Source organism: Thermobia domestica, chromosome 9 (assembly GCF_964235325.1).
Source record: "Thermobia domestica chromosome 9, izTheDome1.hap1.1, whole genome shotgun sequence".
In the NCBI taxonomy this organism is placed as follows: Eukaryota; Metazoa; Arthropoda; class Insecta; order Zygentoma; family Lepismatidae; genus Thermobia; species Thermobia domestica.
Window position 1 is genome coordinate 72,765,774 of NC_137462.1, and position 20,032 is coordinate 72,785,805.

Consider the following 20,032-nt stretch of genomic DNA (forward strand, 5'->3'; position numbering starts at 1 on the left):
TGTAACTTTAAAAAAATGTGAAGAAAAATCATTCTTGAAGCTTTCTTCTTAAAGAAAAGACTCCCAAGCTACAGAAGTATATGATACTTTGGGAAAGCTGTTTGATCCTTCTGTAATTGCATGCAGTAATGAACCAGGCATTGTTGCATTAAGGTAGTTTTTTAAAGCTTTGCCTTCATTTAAAAGAATGCAAGCATGTGATTGTGAATCGTATTTGGAGTTTTACTAAGTGGCCTATGAACTCTTGACAGATGATTCGCCTGTAAAGTGCAGTGTACTGAATGTTTTGAATGGACAGAAGTTCCGAAGTGATGATTGTTTGAAGTTTGTTGTAAATGCACTTACATATGTGTGGCTTCCAACAAGCATTGCCAATTGTGAGAAGTTTTCTTTCCAAGTGGTGGTGGTGTTTTCGTCTCTTTCTTTTTCTCTTTGTTGCTTCTGAGCATCATTTAAATCTTGCATACTGTATTAGATGTAGGTCTAACAATACGCGGTAACCGAGCAACCCCTGTCTGGTTTCTTGAAAACCACGCTTTGATGTTCCTGTTGTTCGGAACGCGGAAGTTTCAGACCTGTTTGTAATCTCAGCGCACTGCATCATAATTTAAATTCAGTAAACCACAAAAGCTATGCCTTCTCTAAACATCATTCTTTTGTTTGTAATCTCAAGTTCGTGAGATGACGTTATAACTCTCTCTGCCAATTACAAAATTATAAATTATCGTGTTCTCTTTACAAATTATTTCATGTTGGTTGGAATTTCCATTTGAAATTCGTGCCGCTTTAAAACTCCTTTGAGTAATTTTGATTTTGTCTTAAAATGTGTGGGTCTGGACGATGACAAAAGTCGCGGTGATTCAATGGTAGAGTGCTGGTAGAGTGCTCACTTCTGGTGGAGTCCCTGGTTCAATTCGAACTCTCGCAAAGTAACTTTGTGGGCGATAAACACCGCCACGTTGGTTTCCTCGGAGTTCTCCCGTTTCCTTGCACACTTTCTTCTTTCCATTGTCATTCATTATGAGTCTTTCTTAGCCTCGGTGTATGAGCATGGGACGCTAAATTAGATAAAAGTATTAGCTATTTTCTTTTTTTTCTTTTTCTTTTTTTTCTTTTTTTCTTTTTCTTTTTTTTTTTTTTTTTGAGGGGAGAGAGTTAAAAAGCGTTTGCACAATAGCTCTCTCTCTCACACTCATATATAAAGCTCTTCTAAGAAGAGGCAATTCAGTTAAAACAATTCTTGAATTAATCTTTTGTTTACCGAGCTATAGCGTAGAATATCATTTAATTCCCAATAGTAGTATTTTTGTTGTGCCAAATACTGATTTTTGAAATATATTAAATGGGCTCCCTCGTGACTGTACAGCTCACAGATGACGAGAAGAACCCTAGCAGAAGTAGTGTGGCGTAGGTATGGGCTCGCCCACTTTTTGCACGGGGATTTCAAATGACACCACGGAATAGCACACAGATAACTACCCGGAGTAGCAGACGACATCTAAGTATAGACCACACCACAAAAACCGAAAATGGAATTGACCGTGTCGTTGACCTTTCCCCGCTACAGCTGTTTTAGGGTTCTTTTCGTCATCTGTGAGCTGTACTGTTATCGTGCCCACCTTTAGCGTGGAAGACCCGGGAGCGCATGTAGTTCGGATCTCACGTTATCCTATAGGTCCACGTTTCATATAGCCTCTGTGCTGAAAGGAACGCTAAATTGTAATCCGACAAACCAACGAACATTTTGCGCTCGCGTCTCCTTCCGAGTCTTCCACATTCACTCCACTTAAGTGTGTAACATTCGTATTAAGATACAGAATTCCATGCCGTTATATATGTACGATGATTCAAGAGGGAAAGGAAAATTGTCTAATATTTTCTCATCTCACTTTCAGGGTGTAATTTTCAAGCTAAAAAATAAAATTAAATTTAAAAAAAAGTTACGATGCAAAATTTCCATAACTGATTACGTATAGGCAATCCTAAAATCGTGCCTTTTCTACAGCCGAGCGTGCAAGAGAAACATTTCTGCAAAAATTTGAAGGTTTCTGAAGTCTGTTGAGAAGTGAGTTAGTCAGTGTATTTATTTGTCTCGGATATAAACCTGTGTAGTGGATCGGATCCCACTTTAAACCGAACATCCCGGCTCATACACAAGCTCTCTGCTGAAGAGGAACGTTCAGCTCAAATTAATTCTAATCTCGTGATTCAACTAACTCTTGGCTGTTTTGCAATGCCGAGTCAATATCAGAGATGGCGTGGATCAATGGAAACTTGATCCACCAGCCACTGTCTCACTCTGACCCACCAAAGCCTATCGTCATCAACTCCGACCAGTGGCGTAGCAATAGGGTAGGCATTGCCTACGGGCGCAGAGCGTTTCGGCATATTAGAGGGCGCCTAGGGTTTTTAATTAAAAAAAAAGAAGCAAATTATATAAATGGAGCCCCAAGTTTTAGCAATCTTCATTTCCGAACATGGCAAAAACAAAAATTACTGCTCACTTCACTCGCAATTTATTACATTTGCATGTCAAATTATTGGCATTACTGTAAACTCGTCGAGGCTATAGTACTGTGTGATTAAGAGATTAATCCTCCTGTATTAACACAATTTCAATCCTATATTATAAAGGTAACCAAGAGGTAAGAAGGTATCAAGTGCATTTTGCACCTCTACTAGGGATTTGAACTGGCGTCCTTTAAGGTGATTATCCAAGGAATGGAACAGGTGATAATCGGACGGTGCAATGTTCGGGGAGTATGGTAGATGCAATGGTGTTTCCCATCCTAGCCACGTGGGGCTTAAGAGTTGTCCTGTAACAGGAGGTCCCCTTTCCGATTCTGGAGCTTTGACTCCAGAGTTTTGAGTTTTTCTTGAACACGGATCATCTGCTGACAGTACACAATTGCATTGATGATCTGAACAGCTGGTAGCAGTTCATGACGCACGATGCCGCGAGCAGTCCACCAAACACCCAGGATGACCTTCTGGTGCAGTTCTGGTTTCGGCTGTTTTGGAACCGGTTAATGTGGGATACTAACCAATGATGACGGCACCTTGGTGCTTCGTACAGGACCCACTTCTCATCACATGTCAACTGGCTCCTTCCTCAGACGAGACAGCAAAGAAACACAGGTATCTCCTCGCGTTACCTTCTGGCCCTGAGTCAAATCATGTGAACCATCGACCCAACTTGTAGTGCTTCTTAAGTTGATGGAGGTGCTGCCAAATGGTTTCTCCACTCACACTGAATTGTTGTCCCAGTTCCTCACACGTCTGGCCACTGTTCGCCTCAATTGCTGTCTAATTTTGTATATGTGTTGTCTTCCGGCACGTGGTGCGTCTTCGAGTGTTTTGTCACTGTCCTTAAACTTGTTAAACCACCACTGCACTGTCGACGTAGTCATGACACCCTCACCAAAGGCCTGGCATATCTTCCGCACCGCTGCAGCGGCGTTTAACCCCAGTTTGAACTGGTACAGTATACACGCGCTTATGACGCTCTGTAGAGGTTTAATGTTCACTCTGTCCTTACCCAAGTTCATGGTCCAACTGAACTGCGACATCCAGGTAGTATGTTGGATATACCCACACCAACAACTGACCTTGTCTCAATTCGCATTCATCTCACGGTGTGAGGGCCAATGGAACACATACCTTCACAAAAAGAGACAGAACTTTCTTGGTCACCTTTATACGTGTACTGAGCTTATTAACTTTTATTAACCAAACAACATTGTTACGCCACTCACTACGACGTATGATCCACGCCCAAAGAGTGTAATAAAACAAGGCTGTGAAATTATCACTAATCGGAGTTCGAATTCCTACGGTCAGTCGCTCAAGCACTGCTCTGTTACAAAATACCGATGGATCTGACCTTTACAATATGAAATGGTAAAGTGTTTTTTATGGGCCATATTGCGATGAGTTTCAATTTAATTATCATATATAATTATTTCCTTGTTGAATTACAGATACTTCTCAGTGAAAAATAGGATGAAATTTGAAAGTTTCAAATCAAGGTAAAGTAGGCCAACGCAAAAAAAAAAAAAAAAAAAAAACTTTAAAATTAGACTATATCTCGAAAGCAAAGTAGTAAATTCTATTGCTATTGTTACAGTTATAAATATCAATATCCAAAAGTGCCTGAAGTTTTTTTTTTTCACTTAGATATACTCATCTTAGATAAGTAAATAGAAACAAATGAAAAAGGAAGAACAATGGAGGCCTTGAAAGTAACACGTAGACAAATTCACCAGTGTTCAAAACATCGTGTTTGTAATGCACTGAGCAGAGTTGATCAGTGGGTCATGGTGGATCGGTGAGTCAGAATGGGTCTCAGTTTATCAAGTCCTGTTGACCCGCTACCTACTGACTCACAACCCACTCCGTCTCTGGTCAATACCACAAGCTTAGTTTTGCCTCTATTGGGAGTTGAACCAAGGACATCACAGCGAAACACGGCATTAGCTATCTTGTCAGTCATGAAACCCGTTCATATGATTCTTCCGTGCATGAAGTGAAATGTTCTCGAGGAGTTAAGACAGTCTCGTAATATCATCCATACTTTCCTTACTGTGCCTTTCCTTCAGTTAAATGTGAGATGAAGTCTACAATGAATGCGAATGAAAGAATGTGAAAAAAAAAAAAAACAAAACACACACACACACACACAAAACACTAATCTCAAACACACAATAAATAATAATAATAATAATAATATCGATAATTTTCTAGAGTTGAGTTGATTTTAGTTTAGCGTCCCTTTCAGCAGCGAGGCTATATGAGACGTGGACCTACTGATTAACGTGGAATCCGAACCACATGAGCTCCCGCCGGGAATCAAACCCGGGTCTCCCACGCCAAAGGCGCGTACGCTAACCGCTTAGCCACGAAGGAGCTCAATAATTTTCTAATGAATTAGAATATGCGCTTACTGCATTTATCACCTAGCCCAGCGTTTCTCAAACTTCTTTTCAACTGGAACCACTTTTATTTGTTTGAATATACTTCGCATCACCTTAGTTTTGTTCCTTTGGAGAACAAATTTATCATTTTTTTTCGATCGTGGGAAAACCCCAATGACGTAATAAGAAGCAATACTGGAAGGCTCGATGACGTAATATGAAGCAACACTTAGAAACAACGCAATCTGAAGCAGTGCTAGAAAAACGCGATGGCGCAACATGAATCAGTACCGGGAATCCAGATGACGCAACATAAAGCAATATAGGTAAAAACCGGATAATACAAAGTGAAACAATACAAGGAAATCCTATGACGCAATCAATACATATATAAGCAAAGCAGGCTCTTACAGTTACGTTGTCGAGTAAGTGCTACTAATTTTACTAATTTGATAAGTAAATATTACTTTTAATGTTTTTTAAAGGTTTTTTTCTTAATTATTGAGCTTTATAATTATTTTTAAAATAAAATACTTTTAATCTTTATAATTTCCATATATTTTTAGTTAAATGCACTGAAATGTGGATACTTGATCGAAGCCATTACAATTAGCCCGTACTGTTAAAACGTATTTTAAAACAATTTTGTATGCATGAAAGGGTGTTTGAAAATAAGCGTTGGATATCGAAAGAAAATGCTTAAATTAAGAAGGTATCGTAAACGATATTATATTGTATAAACGTGTAATATATATAAATAATTTCTTACATAGTGTGTAAAATGAGTGATTGGTCGAAAATTTACAGTAAGTTACCACAACTATAGCACAGGTTTTTTTTTTCTTTAAAATCTTGTATAATAATTGTAATTTAAAATATACAGTACCAAAACTCATACCTAGTTTTTTTTTCATAATTTGAGTATGTACGATACATTTACTGGGTAATGTATAATTTGATTACATTATTCTTTATACAGGGTGTATCAAAAAGATTCATCCACTTTGGCAAGTCTGTATTTCTGAAACTAATAAACATATACAAATAGTTTTTGTTTTGCATGACAGTGAAAGTCAAAAAGTTTTTATTGCACCTGTTCATAGGTGTTCAATATTCCCCCTTGAGATGCACGGCATATGTCCATGCGATATTCAAATTCGTCCCAAACTGCAGCTAGCATGTCTTCAGTTACAGCATCCACAGCTGCCGTTATGCGATGTCGCAGTTCATTCAATGTGCTTGGTAACGGAGGCACATAAACGGAGTCTTTTATAAACCCCCACAAAAAATAACCACATAATAGGCCAGTAATGTAACGTTGCATCATTTGGTCCAGTGCGACCTATCTATTGTTGTGGAATCGTTCGATTTAAAAATCCCCGCACTTTCCCATGCCAGTGTGGCGGTGCCCCATCCTGTTGGTAGATGAAATCATTCGAATCAGTCTCCAACTGTGATGAAAGATAGTACTCAAGCATATCAAGGTAGGTTATCCCCGTCACAGTGTTCTCGGCAAAGAAAAATGGACCGTACACCGTTTTTAGGGAAACTGCACAAAACACATTAACTTTTGGCGAGTCCCTGTCATGTTGTACAACTTCATGTGGGTGTTCCGTTTCCCATATTCGCACATTATGGCGGTTCACATTTCCATTCAAATGGCATGTTGCCTCGTCACTAAACACTAAGCGTTGAACAAAACTGCCGTCCTCTGCAATCTTGCCAAGAATGAAATTACAAAACTCCATACGTCGTTCTTTGTCACCTTCACAAAGAGCTTGCAGTAGCTGAATTCTGTATGGTTTCATGTGTAAACGACGACGCAACACACGCCAGACGGACATCGAGGGCATGTTGAGCTGTCGAGCTGCACGACGAACGGATTACTGCGGACTGCGTGTAAAACATTGACGGACGCGCTCCACGTCTGCGTCGGGCACTCGAGGACGTCTCGGTGATTTTCCCTTACACAAACAACCTGTTGTTCGGAATTGTTCATGCCATCGTCTAATGCTCTGTGCAGTAGGAAGATCTACACCATACTTAGTACGAAAGTCACGCTGAACAGTTATCATTGACTTGCACTCCGCAAAACGTAGTACACAAAACGCTTTCTGTTCTCCAGATGCCATTTTAACCAGAACCGTAGTGGGCGTTCACTCAAGCACACTGCTGCTACCTAGCGGAAACCATGTACAACTAGAGATGTTCCTCTTTCGAACAGTACATTGTTCACTCACATCTCTGAAAAGACAGAATAGATATTATTGTTTAAAGCCGGATGATTCTTTTTGATACACGCTATATATATATATATATATATATATATATATATATATATATATATATATATATATATACAATATTAACTAGAAAACGGTGTAATAAATATTAAAGAGATTTCTTCACTCTTATCGATCTTTGCCACAAGCTGGCTAAATACATTGACGTCATATATTATATAAAAGTTACGAGGTGTGATCAAAAAATACGGTGAATAATTTTATTACGAACAAAGTAATAAGTTTACATGGAATTTGATTTAATCTCCTTCAAAGTACTGCCATTGGATAGTAATGCACTTATCCCAACGTTGAATTCATGACTGGAAGCTTTTTTAGAAGGACGTTTAGGTGCTCTGTCGTGGCTCTCTCAATGTCAGCAGTGGTGTCAAAACGTTTTCCTTTAAGCACGGTTTTAATTTTTGGGAAGAGCCGGAAATCACATGGTACTAAATCTGGTGAGTAAGGCGGATGTAGAGAGACAAACACTTTCTCGGAACACCCATACGAAATGTTTAGTTTTTCGGAAAGCTCTCGAATGGTCATTCGTCTGTTTAAACAAATCATTTGTGCCACTTTTTGCACATTTCATCTGTTTCTGACGTCGAAGAAGGTCTCGATCGTTGCTAGTTTTAAACTGACTCCTTGCCGCTTTTGAATCGCTCATGCCACTTGCAAACAGTCTTCAGTGCCACCGTTTCATCACCGTACACTGATTTTGACATTTCGTGAGCTTCTTTGGTGCTTTTTTTTCTTTCTTTTTCAGTTTAGAACAAAGTTGAATGTTGGCACGCGACAGACACTGTTAACACGTCTTCACTCTTCTGCTTCAGAAAGCCAAAGCCAACTAACATGTCACAACTCGTTCAAATTCGACACTGACTGTACCAAAGGTTTAGGCTACCGGACTTATTAGTTAAAATGGATACAACATCGATAGATGGCACTGTGCAGCTACATTCACTGTACCTTTTTTTTTATCACACCTTGTATTTAATTGCTGAAAATTGATTCAACAACCAAGTCACCTTATCGTATGATTTATGTAACTTTTTGACGAACTTAAAAGCAACAAAGCTGTCAACAGAAAATTAGTTGACTATTATGTGTTAATGAATGAAAAATGGAAATATTGCTTGGACGTATTATGATTTCTACTAAATTCGAGCTGTATTATTAACATTTGAAAAGTTTCCAAAACATTGTGTAATGAAATTGATTCAACCGGTGGTTATAGAGCGCCAGGCGTTGCATGCAATGTTACAGAAGAGTTCTATTTTGTCGATATTGACATGCAATTGTTCATTGAAAAATAATGCAAAAGGAAACATATCTGGGACATTCCATGTGAAATTAACAATGAAATGACAAAATCTGACCTTGCCATATTAGATTTTTGTAAAAGTTGGTGCAAGCTTCAGTGGCGAAACGTAATCCCATAAGTAGGGTAGGCCCGACAAACATAACACAAATAACATTTAATGTATCATGAAATGTTTGAAATTACACTCAGAATTCTAATTTCCTTATTGAGTTAAACAGAAAACCTACCAAATCTTATTTATTTTAAAGAAATATTATTATTCAACAAAAATTTACATGAGGTGAACACGCAATATGTTTTAACGGAATATTCCTTTAGCTCCACTACAAATATTTTGAAGTGCAATTCATACTTTCTTCTGCCTGGGATTTGCAGGGGGGGGGAGTGAGGGCAATTTCCTTCACAGTTGCTGTTTTCATTTCCTGTGTATTTGAAAATGGAGGGAGAGAAAAAGAAAATACATTCTTACAATTAGCTGTCAAATTTCTTAAATAAGCGTTTGTTACGTATGTCTCTCACTTTAAAGTAAGTATAATACCGCTTTTATTTAATGTATCACGTGACTTCACTATAAATGTTAATGCGCAGAAGAAACTTTATTTGAATTAGCGCAAGATGTTTAATATTGCATTCTGTGGAGTGGCATATTTAAGGGGATGTTTTCCGGGCTTAAGCACTTATCGAAATTTTATCGCAGATTGTTAATGTTTTATACATATTACACAATTTTCACATTTCCAGAGCAAAGTCCCTCCCGAAACAAGCAAAGCCCTAATGTATCAGATTTATATTCTACTGTATATGCTGTTATGAACTAGGCCCCATGTAGAAGAAAAAAAAGAAAGAAAAACAACTACTCTGAATAACTTCTAAGTACATACCTAAATTAAACAAGTTATCACTAATAGAAATACGTAATACTACACAGAAACTTCTTACTCTGTGTTAAGAAAACCATTTTATAATATATTAGCATTGAAAGATGCCTTCAACGTTAAAACTAAACTCCCAGAGGCGAGCCTTCGCACCGTCCCAACAATGCGTGCAATCCCAAGCGAAAATAGCATCGCTCCCTGAGCAGCATAGCGTGTAAAACCTGTCTAGCGAGCTGGTGAGGCTCAGATGGAAGGGACTCCGAGTGTTTCCAACCTACGATTTTGTTACTGAAAAAACCGAAAGGTTGAAGTATTGACTTTACTTTATAAGAAACCAGAGATAAAGAAAATATACGGTAGAAAACAGGGTAGGCCCGGCCTAAGAGCCTCATAGTACGCTTCGCCACTGCACAGCTTTATTTCAGTGGGAGATGAGAAAGATCCCAAATATTACCTCTCTCCTCCTGAAAGTGTCCCCATACAGGATGTTCAAAAATGTCAAAAAAGGGCATTTTTTCAGTTACAGTGATTATTAAAAATTGACATAAAATGGTTAATATGTGCACTAGAGACATGAAACAAATACCATTAAAAAGCTTAAAGACTGCTTCACAAGTTGTACTATATTGAAAAAACCTGTAAAATAAAAAAATAACACTAAAAATTCAAATTAAAATAGATATGTCACACTGAATTTGTTCAAAATTGTCCAGATTGTATAGTCTCATATGTGTGCTAAAACACCGCAAGGTTACATTTTGTTCACTCAATGGGATCCGATTCAAAATTCAACATAACGAAGATATTGACGGTATTGACCATGTGAATATCAATAGGACACTCAAAAACTAGGCAAAAGTTGATAAGAAAAGGGAAAATTTTGTGCCAGTCGAGGGGAAATTTTCTTAAGGAAACCTACGAACACTGTATGAGTTGTGCCCTTAGATTGTATTTTCATTACTTGTCTGATGAAGGCAATGATATATTGCCGAAACTGTAATACAGATTAATAACAACAAGTGTTCGGTTTGTCTCATTTTGATTGTGTTTATGAAATTCTTGTCTTACCACTGTTTTGAGGACAACGTCACTTGCGTGCGTGGTTGTAGAATGTTATAAACCAACAAGTAAAGGCCGCTTTTAGTGTTTCAGCTACTTTGCAGGATTATGAAAAGAGACTGGTTATTCTGAGTCTTTGATGGATCTGGGAATCGTAAACATCAACACCTGTTGAATCATGCAAATTCCATGCTCAAGAAATTTAAAGATTTTCTGTTGAACCCAATCGTTATCAAATTAGAAACATTTCCTTGTACTTTTATATAATCTTTTGTAATAGTGCAAATATTTAAACTGACAGAGACTGGAAACGTAACAAGGTTACGTTATAAACAACATAAATAAACAAATTTGAGTTTTAAATCACATTTTTCTGGCTGTTTTGTACGTGCAGTCTTTATATGATACTAGCTGAACCTGCCATCTCTACACAGCGCATCATTCGCATATGAGCATGAATCTCTTGTTATTCCTCACATCTGTACATGTCCCTTTACAGACACAAGTAAAAGACGTCTTGATAAAAATTGGCAAGAGATACCATAAAGGGGAGATTTTGTCGATTACTTTTTCCAATATCTCGCACCATTTGCAAGATTTGAGCCTACTTCCGGTTGGAGTTTTTAATCCACGTATGATCAGTTTTTTTTTTCTTTCTTTCTTGCATGCAGTATGTAATAAGTAGAGACCGGATGTTAGGCATAATGCCTATTCTTTAATATTAAAGAGATGATCAAAAGTAACGTTTTAAAGTTTATATGGGGGGGTTATAGTTTCGATTTAAGCCAATTTTATTTTGCCTATTTCGACATTTACTGCCTAAATAATTGCTTTAGTGCCTAATGTTGCCTATTCTATGCATTTTCTTCAAATTAAGCCTTCATTGGGAAAAAATTAATTTATATAACATAAATAATACACACATATATGTGTATATTAGGTGTTTGTAAACACAAGCACGTGGTACGTTGCAATATATATACAGAGTGAACTTCAAAGATATGCTCATACTTCGGGAAGTGATTAGTGATATCAAAAGAACACAAAAAGTCCTCGTGTATTTTGTCTAATTCCGTGTCGTCAACGAGTGACAGAGTGCCAACTTGGAATCGAAAATCGAATCCTGACAATTGGAACGAAACCGAAAGATGTGCACTTACTTCGAGAGGTGATTCGTGACATGAAAAGAAGACAAATAGTCCTCTTGAATGTCAGGAATCACCTCCCGAAGTATGTTCACGTCTTTATGTCTCGTTCCAATTGTCAGGATTTGATTTTGGATTCCAAGTTCGCCCCGCCCCCCTGTCACTCCTACACGACGTGGAATTCGACAACATACAAGAGGACTTTTTGTCTTTTTTTGATATCATGAATCACCTCCTGACGTATGTGCCCATCTTTCAGGTTCTCCCAGTATATATGGAATGCATAACAAGGTTCGTTTTGATATGTACAATAAAAGAAGATATTAACAAAGAAGTATGTTTCTATATTCTTTGAACATTATCTATCACTTGAATCTATTTTTTAATTATATTGAGTATTTATCTGCATTATTTCGAGTTGCATTTTAGTGCCTATTTTACTGCCTATTTCTTAAATTTTTAGTGCCTATTTTCCAGGTTTTTAGTGCCTAAACATTCGGTCTCTAGTAATAAGCAAATACATTACCCACACACAATTATAATGTCAGTGATATATGGTGTTCATTGGGCAAAACTCCAAACAATAAAGATTCAGCTTACTGTTAACGAGTGGAGAAATGGTTATCCTTCGTATGCGACCCCTTTATATAATTACGTGGTGTTGGAATGTATAATGTGTAGGATATGATGCTTTAGTTTTTTTTTCTTTTTAATTTCAACACTTCCAGTGTACCGTAAATATGTAATAAAGAAATAATGGCTTTTTTTTTAAATATTCAATTAGACCTGGACAATCTACACAAAATTTGCAATTGACCAGTGAAAAAGTCATCTTTCTAGAGCCTGTAGTTTCCGAGATCTCATTGTCGAAAGATTGGCCACAAACATATAAACGCCCACAAACGAATAGTTTAAAAGAACTCCAAAGATGGCAGCACATTTCATTTGCATTGATTTTGGAAAAGGCTTATTAAAATACAAAGACTTTGAACAATAATTAAAAATAAAATAAACTTTATATGACAAGGGTCTACTCAAATAATTTATTTAAAGTACACATAGTGTAAAATATTTGTTTTTGTTAAACGTGAAATCACAAACAACCGTAAATCAAAGGGTTGAAATCATAGGTTATAAGTTGGAGCTCAGGCGCTTTTTGTTGCCATTGTAGCATTTTAATTGATAGATTTCTACTGTATGCGAAGTTATTTTTCGATTTTGATTCTGAGATCAGTAAGTATTTCCATTCAATTTGGCTTTTGTTTGGCAGTGAAGTTAGTCACTTCCGAAAACCTTTGTGGTGCATGCAACATTTTATCTTTGTTAGTTGATTATGGCCGAATCAGGATATGTTTTCATTGTTTTCTTTCTCTTTAGGAGCTTCTGGGAAGACTATCACAATGGTTATTTCTCAAGACGTGATAGATACTCAGATTACGATTATCAAGATTGGAACCAGGATTCCAACGACAATTTCTACCATCGTGGACATGACAGGTAACTTAAAATTTCATTTTAAAAAAATATTAAAATCATTCGATGTATATAAAGAGCATAATTTTAAGACAAATTTTCAATAGTATTGAAACTCGTGATAAAAGATTATGTATTAGTACGGTTTCGGGTAGGCCTAATTACTATCTTGGGGTATGATTAATTTGAGAATAGTTTACGAAGGGCTTACAAAGGTAATGAACAATATTTAGGAAGAAGAAAAATCAGAATTCACCAATATACATGAACGAAGTAATGTACAGACAATGACAGACTTCATTAAACATATCAAGGTAGCAGCGCCGGATTTACGTATAAGCTACACAAGCTATAGCTTAGGGCTCCACTCTCTTGGGGGACCCAAAAAACTAAACGAAAAACTGGATATACATTTTCACAGTATAATCAAAACAGTAAATGAAATAAAATCTGCATATAGTAACAGTGTTTCGTGTTGTGTGGACTCCTATGATGTAAGTAATGGGTCCCTGTCTGCAATCTGCTTCCTGAAATATCACTAGTTTCTTCTTCTCTGTATATAAGGTACCTAAGTTCATCTGGACACATAAAGGGTCCCATTACCTTCAATAGCTTAGGACCCCATCAAACCTTAATCCGGCACTGCAAGGCAGCGTGACTTCATTATCTTCGATAACGTGTCTTTATTGAATTCCATATTAGAGAGGGAATTCCTGCTGGTGAAATTTACATTAGACTAAAGTGCGTATGGATATGTTGCGTGGGTGATACCAGTGTTAGGAGGTGGGGGAAATACTTTAAAGATCTAAGCACGAGGAGAGGATGGAAGATTAGCCTCAGAACTGTCGCCCACGAAACGCAACATGGAATTAATTACAATTTTATTAAAGGTAGATGAGTCACTATGGATTCAATTTAATCCAGGGACGCCGACTCCAGGAGTGTTTCGGTGCTCGAACACCCCCTTCCCCCAGAAATTATGTAGGAGTACTTAGCATCCACACAAACAATAAGATAATAAGAGAAGAGAATAAAGCATAGATTTTTTTTTTAAAGAAGAAACATAACGCAATCATGTATGTTCATAAGCTAGAAGCGAAAAAAAAAAAAAAAAAAAAAAAAAACCTCGGAACTGGCGCAAACATTTTCATCATACAATCGACTGACCGATTAAAGGCTTGGTTTTTATGAGTGATACAGAATTAGAAATTCCGCAAAGATTTGCATTTTTAAACTAAAGACAAGCCTTTCATTTCAATGTTGTTTTATCTAACTAACTTAATTTGCTTCGTTTCCTTTCAAAATATCTTTTAAAACCTTTTGTTAAAAAGGTGGTTTTTTTTTTTTTTTTTTTTTTTTTTTTTTTTGTCTATAGATTAAGTTGTAGTATGATCTCAATAATAAAAATTAAAATGTTTCATGAAAAATTGATGCTCATTATCTTAAGTATGACTCGAGTGTTTTTATAGCGTATTAGTACTTATACTATTTTGATTTTTCAGCCCATTGATGTATATGAGGAAATATTAATCTCGAACGGGGATTTTAATATCCAAATCTTATTAAATTTTCATTGCTTTCTGAAAATGAATTCGATGTATATAAGATATTCGGGAAAGACTGGAGAAGTTTCGTGGAACTACTGTGCAGGAGTGATGGCACTTGCATGGTTGAATGATATACTGTTCCAGTGCCAAAATACACTAAACTGTGCCTCCCCCCCCCAAAAAAAATGTTGAAGTACATTTGTATATCAATATGTTTCTACTTGTACGTCACTAATGGCACAACATACGTCCACGCGATAATCAATTTTACACCAGATTGAGCATTGTTTGGCAATTGTCTCGTTCTTTCTCACTTTCAGGTTGTTCTCATTATCGATTTAACATGCACATTATCTTTGCAGTATCTTTGATAGAACCCACAAGAAAGAAGAAAAAAAAGAATGCTATGAGGTCGGGGCTTCGTGCGGGCCAAGAAACGGGCCCTTTATTAGGGTTGGGTTATTGCACGTAAAAAACTAGAAACAGGTCCACAAATTAAAATAGAAATTTTTTCCCCGCTAGTTACTGTTTGGTTTGACACAACGAAAAAGAAAGATTAAAACGTTTCTTCCAAATTTGTCTGGTCTCTCGCTAGATTTTACAATTGTAAACTACTAGCATTTGCCTGTATAAATAACAAATAAGTATTACGATTTGTGCACATGATTATGGTTAGAAACCATTTCATCATATTGTACGTTTAAAATCCTCTGTGGTCGACAAAAGCTTTAAGCCAGAAGCCACAATAAAAGGAGACAATTCTGCACTGCAACAAGCTAGGTTTTGATATTCATCCGCTTTCGCGTTTGCCGCGGCTGACGGTTTTCTGCACGCACAAAGACCCACTCTACTTCACACTTGCTGTCAGCTATCTTGTCAATGCTTTGTACATTCTGCAGTCTACAACGGCGGTAAAACAATAAGAAATATTAACTGCACACTGCGCGTGTTCTTTTTCACAGTCCCTAATATTAATATAAATTCTGAAAGTTAGGTTTTGTTTCGATTGATACAATTAGTAAATTTGAAAAAAAAAAAAAAAAAAAGAAAAGAAAGAAAGAAAAAAATCGTCGTTTGTGGTCTGCTTTAGAGTGACAAGAAAGGTTCATAGGCTATCGTGTAAAATTGATTATTGTCTGGACGTGTGTCGTGCTGCCGTAAATGGTGCAGACAAAGAAACATACTGAGATGCAAATTACTAGTAAATTACGTGTTATTTACATAAATCGTAACTGGTGAATTAACTTGCCAACCCTGCCCTTGACGTGATGCAAATTACACTTTAGCATGTTTAATGTCACAGTATAGTGGATTCCGGTAGCACTACGTTTGTGTTTGTATTAAGTAAACTAGGTAGGTATTTGTGTTATCAAACAAAACTTTCAATCATCTTAGTGCCATCACTCTTTCATAGCAGCTCAATGATACCCTACTATTCTTTCTCGAAACCCTGTATATAAATTTAATTTTACTTAAATTTGATTTTTCATATTTTTCATAAGTAGAAGCTTTGCTTTGTATATAATTAAATGCAAATATATATGTATCTATACATGTCTTCTTCAAATATTTGCTGTCGGAATATTTGAATATGATTTCAAGTATTTAAATTATTCGCTAACAAAATGTTCGAATACATTCTTAAAATATTCACTTTAAATTCTATATGTATCAACAATTTTATCTACTTTAAATTACAATATTAAATACAAACTTATTTGCTGAGCAAAACAATATATTTACTTTAAAGAACTAAATACTTGTGACAATTTCGCCAACTAACTTTTTGGCTTCATCAGACACTATGATATACAGGAGTAATTTACTGGAGAATAAAACAATGAACTGGAACTCAGGACTTCCATCGACCAACAGTAGAATAAGTTATTTAAAAAGCTTAAAGTATAAGAATTGAATATGTACCTAGGTATTATGGTGGTTTTCATATATATTGATTAATGTACAGCGGTGGACACTTCTAAATGGTACAGCCATATGGAGATTTACGGCTAAGGTGTACCATTTAGAAGTGTCCACCGCTGTACATGTTGTATATGTATATATATGTATGCATTTTATGTATATTTATTCATTTATATATATATATATATATATATATATATATATATATATATATATATATATATATATATATATATATATATATATTATTTGCTGAGCAATATATATATACTTTTAAAAACTAAATACTTGTGACAGTTTCGCCAACTAACTTTCTGGCTTCATCAGACACTGTGACATACATGAGAAATGTACAATCTTGTATACAAACCATCTCTGAGACATCTAGCTTCTAGCATAAGTCAATTTCCTTCAAGTATACTGATTTCAAATTTTTATTGTTCGAAGGCTTTCTATTGTTGTCAAAAACACAAAATGACAATCTTAACTAAACTAATCTAAACTAACAATTAATTAACTCAAATAATGAAGTAAATAATTATCAAATATATTTACTTATAATTATTATATATATTATTAGTCGATGTATATTTATTCCTTTTTTATTTTTTATTTTATTTTATTTTATTTTTTTATTTTATTTATTTTTATTTTATTTATTTATTTTTTTTTTTTTTTTTGAACCAAGAAATTGGAAAACTGAAACCAATTTAGATACAATCTGAATCACGGAGATAGATGCAACTTTTACATCAACAAGAAATTTACATCTTCCATTACAGACATCTGTGATCAATATTTTCTTCACCTACAATTGATCTAACAAAAATATAATTATCAAATAATATACATTATTGTGATAAGCTTAGCAACAACACTTTCAAACTTTCGCCGAGATGATTACAGAAGAAAGATCTCCAGTTCCTTACCAGAGGGTAGCGTTCCCAAACTCTTTGTACTGATGCGTTGTAGTAGAAAAGAGGTTGCTCTAGCGTCTCCTGACGATAAATGAATGCGGTGACCAACTTCTTTTATAAAGTTAAGGCCTTCGGGACCCCATGAACTACCTGATTCGATAGCTATAGCGTCAAAATTATATTTGTCGAGTAAATTGCTGTACTTCTTGCGTTTTTCTGTTCCACGGCGAGCAGCCACGTTGCCTACTTGTGCTGAGGAAGAATGTAAATTTGAAGGGGTGAAGGTGTCGGAACAAGTAAAATCCCATAGAAGTGCTTTTCCTTTCTTCCACGGTATTAGGGTCATACCATCTGGCAAATAGCAAATAATTATTTAGTTAATTATTTGAATTAATTAATTGTTAGTTTCGATTAGGTTAGTTAAGATTGTCATTTTGTGTTTTTGACAACAATAGAAAGACTTCGAACAATAGAAATTTGAAATAAGTATACTTGAAGGGGATTGGCTTACGCCAGAAGTCTCAGAGGTTGTTTGTATACAAGATTGTTCATTTTTCCTGTATATCATAGTGTCTGATGAAGCCAAAAAGTTAGTTGGCAAAACTGTAACAAGTATTTAGTTTTTTAAAGTAAATATATTTTTTTACTCAGCAAATAATAAGTTTGTATTTGATTTTTTAAATTACGATCTTGAAGTGTATTATAATTGCTATCGATAATTCAATTTTCACCAAATAAAATATGTTTAAACAGAGTTTAAGAATAATTCAGTAAAATCAAATCTTATACGGTAATACACTTTCACTTGTAAAAAAAAAAACAACAGCTAAGCCAAAATGGCGTGGATTTCCAGCAGCATTAACGATTTTCTCAAACTTGACTGTAATAACTGTTCTCGAAGGCGACCTAATGAAATCGCTCAGAAACGGTATATTAATTCCACTTCGTGGAAAGCTTAACAAAATAAAATAATGAAACATAAAGAAAATACATTTTTTTAAAACTCTTTACTCCATTTCATTTTTTACGTAATTATTTTTTATTTACTTTTTAGTTTAACACTCCACGATTATATTTCGAGTCTAGGGAGGTGTGATTATGATAAGGACGAAATGATGGAATCAAGAAAGTAGGAGGAAACTTGAAAGCTCCGAGAAAATTCACACAGACGGTGTTTGTCCACTACAAAATTTACTTGGTGAAAGCTGAGTTTTACACGATTAGTTAAGCCGCTGAAGAAGCTAAAGTGATTAACTGCAAAAGTTAGGAAACAAAATTGAGCTGAAAGTTGTTTTTTTTTTTCATTGTTTAACTGTAATGACAACATAATACACAGTGCAACATTTCCTTTCGTTATAAAATTAAACAATCTTCCCATTCGGAAAGACTCAAATTCGGATCCCAAGGTTTTTTCTCAATGCTACCAAATGAATAATGGAATGGCGCCTTTTCCTATTTCATTGCTGTTGTAGTGTATCGAATCTTCGAGCTTGTATCTGAAAGCTAAATGAGCTCCATCGTGGCTAAGCGGTTAGCGTACATGCCTTTGGCGTGGGAGACCCGGATTCAATTCCCGGCGGAGCTTACGTGGTTCGGATTCCACGTTAATCAGTCATATAGCGTCCATCTCATATAGCGTCGCTGTTGAAAGGGACGTTAAACTTAACTCAGCTGAAAGTTAAATTAAATAAATTTTAAGAATTAAATATAGGCGCCTTCACGTGTCTAGTAATATTAAAAAGACTAATAAAATCGAAGCTTTCGATTTCTCGCTTTGATCCCTACGATGAAATATCGCAACAGACCTTTTCATAGTTGATTGCCTAATTTTCTGATTCCTGATTGTTTGTAAATTTTTTAGTTGTTCCATTATGAATTATTTATTTATTAACACAACAGTCATGCCCAACAGCAGTTTTTTCAGTGCTTTACAAGGCATTGTACACTCATGTCCAAAATTATTGTCGCATGTCTATAAATATGTTGTTCTAGGAATATAATTTGATAACAAATTCGCCCGGTATTTTTTATAATGTTAGTATGTGTATAATCCGCAAAGACATGTATGTGGCAAATTTCATGTCAAAAGCACAGTAAATAAAAACAATAAAACGAAAATAAATCTTTCTTGTCCATTTAGTAACATTTTGTTTTACTCATTCTAGTTTTCGTATTTATAATTCTTTTCCTGTAAAATTTACCACAAATATACGTTTCCCGATTGTACACATAATATCAGTATTATACGTACCCTGCAAAATCATTATCAAATTATGTTCTTACAAGAAGACAGTTATAGATATGCGACAATCATTTTGGACATGAGTGCAATTTCATCATGTTCATGACATAATTTGTTATAGAAAGAACATGTTCTCTAGATTGGTTACTTCAGCATTATGTTGGTCCTAGCCGTTTTGGAATAAAAGAGACCTGTATTATTGATTGTAGTTCTAAGGAACATAGAAGTATAATGAAGATGTAAAGTTTGAACAATCGAATTCATTTTGAACTTTTTAAAGGAATACCAGATCGACAATATTACGCCTTTGTTCTAATGAGTAAATATTAAAA

The 20,032-nt window shown here is 35.5% G+C and overlaps 1 protein-coding gene across 13 annotated transcripts in view; it reads left to right on the forward strand.

The window, feature by feature from the left end:
* LOC145694742 (uncharacterized) overlaps positions 1–20,032 on the forward strand; it is a 753,582-nt gene that overhangs the window by 685,597 nt on the left and 47,953 nt on the right. For all 13 annotated transcript variants that reach the window (XR_014133041.1, XM_081771342.1, XM_081771336.1 and 10 more), the window contains one exon: positions 12,976–13,095. Coding sequence is in view for 12 of the 13 variants with exons in the window: in XM_081771342.1 (XP_081627468.1) it covers positions 12,976–13,095 (120 nt within the window). In the remaining variant the exon portion in view is untranslated. The remainder of the gene's footprint in view (positions 1–12,975; positions 13,096–20,032) is intronic.